At 37.5% G+C, this 9425-nt stretch overlaps 1 protein-coding gene and 1 pseudogene across 1 annotated transcript; one reads left to right on the forward strand and one right to left on the reverse strand.

Moving 5' to 3' along the window:
- Nucleotides 1-5396: 5396 nt before the first annotated feature.
- On the reverse strand, nucleotides 5397-6983 carry LOC149209831 (putative calcium-binding protein CML16 pseudogene; annotated as a pseudogene).
- A 191-nt stretch (nucleotides 6984-7174) lies between these two features.
- Nucleotides 7175-8587, forward strand: LOC149209832 (short-chain dehydrogenase reductase 2a-like). The gene is made up of 2 exons (XM_089394324.1): nucleotides 7175-7338; nucleotides 7476-8587. Exons 1-2 carry the CDS (start codon nucleotides 7268-7270, stop codon nucleotides 8281-8283), a joined length of 879 nt encoding a protein of 292 aa, XP_089250450.1. The 5' UTR covers nucleotides 7175-7267; the 3' UTR covers nucleotides 8284-8587.
- The last annotated feature ends 838 nt before the right edge of the window (nucleotides 8588-9425 follow it).

A 9425-nucleotide genomic window follows, 5' to 3' on the forward strand; every position in this document is an offset into this window, starting at 1 on the left:
GAAAATCAAGCTCAAAAGACAAAAATCACAAGGCTGACACCATGACTCAATCCCCATGGTTCCTAGGGAAAGCTCAACATGAGCCTTCTTCAAGATTTCATGGCAACCTCTCTTTCCATGAAAATCCCTACATCATGCTCACACATGTCAACCACATGTTCCAAATATCAAGACAATCATATTTATCAAATTGAAATAAAATTTTACAAATAATAATGTCATAATCCATAGTCATTAGACATAATGCTACAACTATCAACTACATTCAAGTATATATCAACTGTCTCAACACATATATGTTAGTAAAATCATCTTAAAACAAAATAATTGGAACACATACTCATATTATGCAATTCATCAAACATTCAACCAACTCGCAAACATACAATGTTAAATAAATCAATTATATGACCTAATAGGCACCAAATGCTCAAAATACCAAATAGATGATGTAATCAACTATGAAACACCAAGTATAATACATAATAAAACTCATACCTTAGTGTACCTCAGGGGAGGCTATCTTGAATGCATAATCAATCTAGTTAGCGAGATATAAGTTTACAACATGTCAACTCAAGCACTCATAAAATAATTATATCCATACCAATATCTAACTAACATGTTCACGTTGTAAACTCATACAAAATTATTATTCACACATATGAAATTTCAATCTATATTAGTATGACACCATCTCAAAAATATGTCAGTTCATACCAGAATATCGCAACCATAACCATCTGCATAGGTCAAACCAGGTTAACACAATACATATAACATCAAGATCTTTAAGGCAATGAACATAACCATCACGCATATGACCAATCCAAATTATAACATCAATATCTCAATGAAATAACCATAATGATCAAGTTAATAACATATAACAACAATAAACGATATATCATGCTCATCAACAACATAAAACCGAATGATCAAGCAAACTTTCATATAACAATCAACAAGTTAACCTATAACATACTCATCAGCAACATATAACATAATCATGAGGTTATCTAATATAAAACAACAATAGCAATATATACAACTATAGGTTACTATCATTCTTGATTATCTGACACATGTGCATATATCTACACTAAATAAGCAACATCTATCATGAATGTAACCATAACATCAAAATACATGTACATAAACCTAATGTATATAAGCCTAATGCATATAAAAATCCTTAACTTACATACCTGCATGCCGAACATAGAATACTTGTATGACGATTTGTTGTTACCCCAAAGTGAAATGCCACAACCTCATTATGATGATCTGCATCTCCTACTCTATCTCAGCCAACACATTAGCATCATAACATCCAATAGCACTATGATGACCTAACTTGCATACCATGACTTCACAAGGCATATTTGACCTACTATACATGCATAATCATAGCCATGGCCATACATGCATAACAAAAACCATTACTCCATTGTACACATTGCCACATGCAACCAACAATATGCATAAGCAATGCCAAACCAACTACCAATATGCATAGCTACATGTAGTCGAACATATGCGATCAATTCTTGCAATAAACCTACAAGACTGATACATGTAATCAAAATATTCTAAAATGCAACCTAACATATAAGGATGTAAGTAGGTATCATGAAATCAACATGTAAGTGACATATAATTCATACACAGTCAGTCACATGTTCCAAAAATCAAGACATCATGTCTATTAATTTGAAATCAGAATTCACCAATATTAATAACCTATAATCATACCCCCTTACTATCCATGGTCCACACTAAAGTAGAAGGAGGAAGTTACTATAATGGCTGGATCTCCAATGTCCATTACGGAAATGGGATCTCCAAAGCTCTACTAAATTTAGCCACACTTTAAAAGAAATTGATTTTTCATTTCTCATACATTTTGTATGATATTAGGTCAAAACATTGCACTTATTCCACTTATAACATAATAACTTAAAACATGTCACTTTTCCATTTCCTTGCATGCAACTTTTCAAATTCCTTGCATGAAACCTTTCATATTCCCTACATGCAACTCTTCAAATTATTTGCATGCAAATAGGCATAGATCCACTACATCCATATTATCATACTACAATACTATCCCATCCAAAAAATTAACATTTTCTTCAAACAATTAGCATACTTTTACATTTTTCTTCAAACAACTACTATACTATTACATTTGCATGTAAGAATTTCTTCAAACACTTAACACGCAAACTAATATAGCAAACTCTTTGTACACAACTAAGCATATATCAACTACAATAATACTATTACACATCAATACTATCCCCAACCACAAACTATTAGAAAAATTATACATATGACATAGAAATGCAAGACATATAATATCCAGAAAAACATAAACGCATAAAATCAGAAAAACACAGATATACGTGGTTCACCTAATTTGGGCTACACCCACCTCGAATAGCCAGTCCTTCCTTTCTATTATCCAGCAAAATGAAGAGACACAACCTACAACAGATCCACTGTAATATCCTCTGTTTTCTCTCACAGTCTCACCTCTTTGGTTCTCGCTCAGAGAATACACATCTATTACACAGCCTCAATACAATACCTTCATACAAAGAGAGGGGTTTCCTTCTAGGGAAAAAAACCCTAAACTAAACATAAGTTCTAACATCAGATCATCTGCCTAATGAATGGCCTAGATTGCCTAGAAATTACTATACTTTTACAAGGCAATTTTACATCTGTTTTAGCTTCGGGGGCGCTACCCCGAACCCCCGCTAGGCCCCGCACCCCCCCTCGTGCAGGGGTGTACAATCTTCCTCGAGTATACATCCTACTGAAACAAAGACCTCTAAATAATCATGCTCCACACCCAACACAAACAACATACTCATTGGGGCATTTTATCAAATAGTTTGTATTAAATTAATCATTGAACCATTTAAACATTTCATCAAACACTTTGCATGCAAACTAATATAGAAAATGATTCAATGCATATATCCTAAAACTGTAGTAGAAAAAGTTATGGAAACTAAACCATATGACCAGTGGTATTTTAGCTCACTATGTTTCAAGTTTCAACTTCTCTGAATTCATAGATGAAAAGTTATAACAAAAATACCAACACAATCCTATTTGGTGGACAATTCTAGGAGTATCCATAAATCTCGACTTCCACTGGTCATATCTCCTAGACTATAGTGAATAAATGTCTAAAATTTTTATCACAATATCAATGGGATTTCCCCTCATTATGGAAAACATTTAGCTCTTGAGAGTGCCCAGAAGAAAAGTTATAACAGAAATGTCAGCTTGACCTGTTTGAGGCCTGATTTTAGGAGAATTCATAAGGCTCGACTCTCTCTACTCATATCTCCTAAAATATTGCGACCCAATATCTGAAATTTCTACAAAAGAATTAGTGGTATGTCCCCCCAATGTGGACAAATTTTCAGCTTCTGAAAGCCTACAGAAAATACGTTATTTCAAAAATTCCAACATGACCTGTTTAAAGGTGCATTCAGGAAGGTCATCTTCCCAGAATCATAATTCCTAAAGTATTGAGAACCAATATCTGAACGTTTCACCACATTATCAATGGAATTTACCTTCAATATGGACAAATTTTCAACTTCTAATATGCCACATAAGAAAATTTATAATAGATATGACAGAAAGGTCTAAAATTTAACCTGTGTTCTTCATTTCACTTATGATAGAGCCCATCCAGTCCAAGCGTTTGAACTTGGAAACTCTGATACCATTCTGTAACACCGTACAGGGTAAATGTGCATATAAAAAACATAATAAGAACATAAATACAATAAACATATCAGCCATCAAAATCCATATATATAGTACATTTGCACGTGAAAATCAATGGAATGAATTTTTCATTAATAAATGCAATGAACCAACTAGTGATGGAACTACTACATTCCACCCGACCATAGATTAGCTGAGCCAAGTCTCTGCTCAGCCAATAACCCCCGTGCCATATTCCAAGCATGAATGTGGGAATCATAGAACACCTCAAAAACACCAATTAATATGGATGCCACTAGAGTTCTCTGCCTACACCGTGAGGAATTTGAGTGCCTCCTAGTCTCTCAGGCTTTACCGTGCATCCGCAATCTGATCCAGGGATCACTAGGCCCTACACTGAGACATACTCTCTAGGCTTTACCGTGCATTCCATCCCAGAATCACTAGGTCCAACGGAGAGAAAATCCACCTCTTGGCTTTATTGTATATCCCGCCATTCACCGGCAAGGATTCCTTGGCCCACCGAGGCACATAATCTGGCTTTACCGCAACCCATAATCCAGTTCAAGGGTTACTAGGCTAGTGGCTTCATGCATTCTTAGTCTGGTTCAGGGACCACTACCACCATGTGTTTGTCAATTCGGAGACACACCCCACTTAGCTTCGAATCCAATTCGACCATCCCCCACAAAATGCATGAGAGAACCCACCTCATCAAAGCTATCAGGAAACGCCAAGGATAGGCTTAAAATATTGTCACACTTGGCAAGACCCATGCCATGGTAGAAAATAAACACATGCAATCCCATGCATGCCAAATCTAGCAAAGAAAATACTCATTCGATCCCATGCGTGCCAAATCTAGCAAGGAAAGTACACATGCAAATTGATAACTGCAATGAAGGTTGTTGTAGCTTCTTGATCCTGCCTTTCCCTACTTGATCTTTGCTTCCGCTTGCCTTCTTTTCCTTTCTTTCTCGAATGCCAAAGTGCTCCAATAAAATTCTAAGTGTCCATGAGTATGAGAGAGAGAGTAACGAGAGAGCTCCAAAGCTAAACTAACCAAGTCTTGCCCACTGATCCTCGGAAGCCTTTTTATTAATGATGCCTCTATTTTCTTAATTTTCCATTATTTTACTTCAATTTCTTCCTCACATCAAACATGTGACCTTTCACTTTCCTTTTCTCCTAATTTCCATTATTTTCATAAATAAATGTGCCAAAATACCTTTTTGCCTCTTTAATGCCTTAGCCATTGCCTTTGCCAATTTCCTTAGCCATAAACAACCAAATGAACACCCCCTAGGATGTCTTTCCCACCATTCATCTTGGAATGTGTGTCCCATCATCCGTGGTATTTATATATTTTTACATGGAATTTTCGTAAGGGTTGTCACAAAAGGAAGTGGGCAACTCAAGATTGATAGAGAATAAATCATTGGTTCTTTGTCCCTAGGCCTACCTACTGTAACATAACAATATTTGAAATTAATTTAACAATGGACCAAAATTCTACCCTAGCCCATAGAAATCGACAAAATAATGGTAAGATAAAACAAATTTCCTACCATATAACATAATAATTACAAGTTATGAAATGCAGATATGTATAGAGACAGAAACACAAACCCTATTTTTATTTACATCAAAGGTGCTTTGAGGTAATCGACCGAAGCTGAAGTGGCAACAACGTTGAATTTTGCGAAGATTATTCTTTCTTCCCCGTCTATATCGACCTTGCAAATCATCTGTGAACTCTCAAAAAGACAGGGTGTAGCCCATCTTGGCTATGGACTGCGTGAGCTCCAAAACCATGGTGTAGCCATTGTCGTCCCTTTCAAAGGAGTAGAAGAGCTCCATGAGCTACTCCTGGTTGTTAGAGACCTCTATCGTTACAAAGGGGGAGATTAGGCTCACTAGTTCCAAGAACTCTATCATCCCATTGTTATTTGTGTCCACATGTTTTATGAGGGCATCTATCTAATCTCCATTGGGCTTTAATCCCAGAGATCTCATAAATCCCCCCAGCTCTATCTATGTCGAGCTTCGATTTGAGTTGAGATCAAACCTTGTGAAGATCTCCTTCAAATCCCCTATTTACTCCTTTAAGAGGCTTTTCTCATAACCTGTGAGGAATTTTCCTTTGAAAAACTGCAGTTCCCCAACCTTTAAATTGATAGAATAGAGAACTCTAGCCCCAACGACAATCTTAGCGACTGTTTTGTATCATCTCATTTGTTTCTTCCCGCAACAATCCATATTCCAATCCAAATTATCTTTGTCCATTGAAAATCAAAGGGTAGACATTATAATATAGACCTCTTCTATGGGGATTGTGCCTGGAATTTTCATAGGGATGGAATGATTCTTCTTGACCTAGAACAATTTCCTTTGAGTGGTTTCCTTCCTCACGCATTCCAGTCGTCAAGTAAGAAGGGACAAAAGGGCAACATTAGAATATGAACCTATTTTGTGGGGATTGTGCTTGGAAATTTCATAGAATTAGAATGGTTCTTGTTGACCTAGAACAATTAACTGTAAGTTGTTTCCTTCCTCATGCATTCTAGCCTTGGAGTAAGAAAAGATACAACAAGACAGCGCAAAGGAATTAAAGTTTAATAACCCTTCCTTCCAACTACCTATCTTCACTTGATCAAACCACTGAACATCCTCTAATCATCTAACATATAATCCAATAAAAAAAAATGAAAATAGATAGACTAAAGAAATTCTTATCAGAAAGAACACCTTATAAGTAAATCGGTCGACCACTGAACATCCTCTAATCATCTAACATATAATCCAACAAAAGAGAATGATAATAGATAGGCTAAATAAATTCTTATCAAAAGGAACGCCTTATAAGTAAATCGGTCGACGTTTTCTTACTACGAAAATTTAGTTGGATGACATCATCCGTCTAACCGGCTTGGCCGAGTCGTTCAAGTTTCAGTTAAATCTTAATTATATTATGTAATAGTTTAATGTATAGATTCCAGCTCGTGCATAGATTCAAGATTCTTTCTTAATAATATATGTATTTCTAATCGAATGGTTCACATTAATGCATCGATTCAATCTCGTGCATAGATATTTCAGTCAGTCAAACCATGTGTTTCTGACCACGATACGTTAATAGTTTGCTGACATCATCTTCTGTCCGGTCTGGAGAGTTTTGCACCTTTCAGTGCAACCTCTGGCTGTCCAATACATGAGCGAGTTGCCATGGAATCTTTCGTTTTGTCAAACACGTGAATGGGAACTACGACTTATAACCTATTGAATAATTGGCTGAAATATTAAATTGGATGTGACGAGCCATATTCAGCGAGAAATTTGCACGCAATTAACTGCAAAGCTTGATCTTCGAGGGTATAAATAAGGCTCACTACCCGCACAATACACATCCATCCAGCTTCTTCTATAACTTGTCCCTACTTTATTTTGCAGCATCGAGAGGCAGCAGCTACGGACTAATCGATCAATTTCAATTTCGCTGCCCAATCGAACAATGGAGTCTAACGGACAGGCTAATCCATCTGTTGCTTCTGTTCGTAGTCTCAGCAACAATGGAGAGCGACGGTAATTGCAACATGAGAACAAGTCGCACTGTGCATTCATAATATCTCTCTTTTTTTTCGTTGCTTGCAATTTGTTAAGAATAATTTTCTGAAACTATATATGATCTTTTAATTTGATGAATTGCATGGTGGTAGCAGATTGGAAGGGAAAGTTGCAATAGTAACGGGCGGGGCAGCGGGCATAGGTGAAGCCATTGTTCGGCTGTTCGCAAAGCACGGAGCGAAAGTCATAATCGCAGACGTTGCAGAGAAAGTAGGCAGAAAGCTTGCGGAATCCCTTTCTCCAGCTGCGGCAACTTATGTGCACTGTGATGTCAGCAAAGAAGAAGACGTGAGCGCGGCTGTGGATCTGGCTATGGATAAGTATGGTCAACTCGACATTATGTACAACAACGCTGGAACTAACGACAGCTTTTTGGTGAAAAGCGTAGCAGAGTATGATATGGAGCAATTCGATCGCGTGATGAACGTAAACGTGAAAGGAGTGATGCACGGCATTAAGCACGCCGCGCGCGTGATGATCCCGCGGAAGAAGGGGTGCATCATCTCTACAACCAGCGTGGCGGGTATTCTGGGGGGAGCTGCTCCTTACTCCTACACAGCCTCCAAGCACGCAATCCTTGGATTGACTAAAAACGGCGCGGCCGAGCTTGGCAAATACGGGATCAGATTGAACACTGTTTCCCCTTATGGCGTGGCCACGGCTCTTGCAGTCCAGTATTTCAAACAAGGGGACGCCTCGTCAATTTCTGAAAAGGATAAGGCTGCCATGGAGGGCTTCTGCGACAGTATTGCAAATTTACAAGGACACACTCTTAAAGCAGAGGATATTGCGGAGGCGGGTCTCTACCTGGCCGGCGATGAGTCTAAATATGTTAGTGGGCATAACCTTGTCGTTGACGGCGGGTTCACTGTTGTGAATCACTCGTGGGGACTCTACCGATGATATCTGTACAAGTCGAATAGAGAGTTTCCTGCTCATGTGTGCAAACCTTTCAAAGTGTACTTTTCGAGGAACTGTTTTTCTACTGATGATGTCTGTACAAGTATAGCAGAGAGCTCAATGCTCATGTGTGTAGGCCTTTCAAAATCTACTTTTCTTCGAACTGTTTTTCCGTTATTTCAACCTCTGTTTCCTTAGGATAATATATTACTGTTTAGACTACTTTTCGTATCATGTAATTGGACAACATTTAGGTGTTCTGGAAGAAAAAAATTTGTGAAATGTTGAAGTTAAATTATATATTTTTTCGGAATAGTGGATTTCGTCAGCGATAAACCCAATCTCGAATAATTGATTGACGTTAACATAATGGATTTTGCTGCATTATCACTTTGATATAGATTATCTTTGCGGATTGAAGGAAAATAGGATCCCTATCAATATCTCTCATACGCACCCCAAATCCATCGTAATTGAAAAATCTTTCTGTTTGATATATTTCTAAATGAAATGCAAATGAAATGGTCGCGTTGAAATGAGTTATTCTTGTATATCAAAGTACTGTGTTTATTCATTGAAATGAGTTATTCTTGTGTATGAAAGTACTGTGTTTATTCATTGAGATTTACATCTAATTATTAAGTTGGATCGAATAAAGCGAAGGTGGCTAGTGTACGAAGAGAAAAATGTTCGAACATAAAGTGAAATAACCCCATTTCAACGTGCACGCAGTTCAGGGGACCAATCCCAAGCACGGAAGCTCTGTAATCCTTGGCAATGCTTTCTAGTTCAGTCATCTCTCAACAATTCTGCGTTGTTTTGAAGGATTGTACAGTTCTTGGAGATATATTGGGGCTCCAGATTTCATTTACCGATACAATTGAAAACTTGGCTCCCATTTCTCATGTGAAACTTAGGTCATGGATTGAAGCAAACGAGGTTTAGGACCTGAATTAAAGCAAACTGAGGTTTGGAAAGCTTGGCATGTCAAAGTATGGGACTTTAGCCATCTAATTTGAGCATGGCCATATTTCCAATACCATTGACCTATTCTTTCAAACCTGCGAATTTGAGTATTGGCATATTTCCAAGAGCATTGGCATATCCTTTAAAACCGGAGAATTGATGTTTGAGCATTGGCATAT

Source organism: Pinus tabuliformis, chromosome 1_2 (assembly GCF_031772625.1).
Source record: "Pinus tabuliformis cultivar Carrire ecotype Pingquan chromosome 1_2, CPIR1, whole genome shotgun sequence".
NCBI lineage: Eukaryota > Viridiplantae > Streptophyta > Pinopsida > Pinales > Pinaceae > Pinus > Pinus tabuliformis.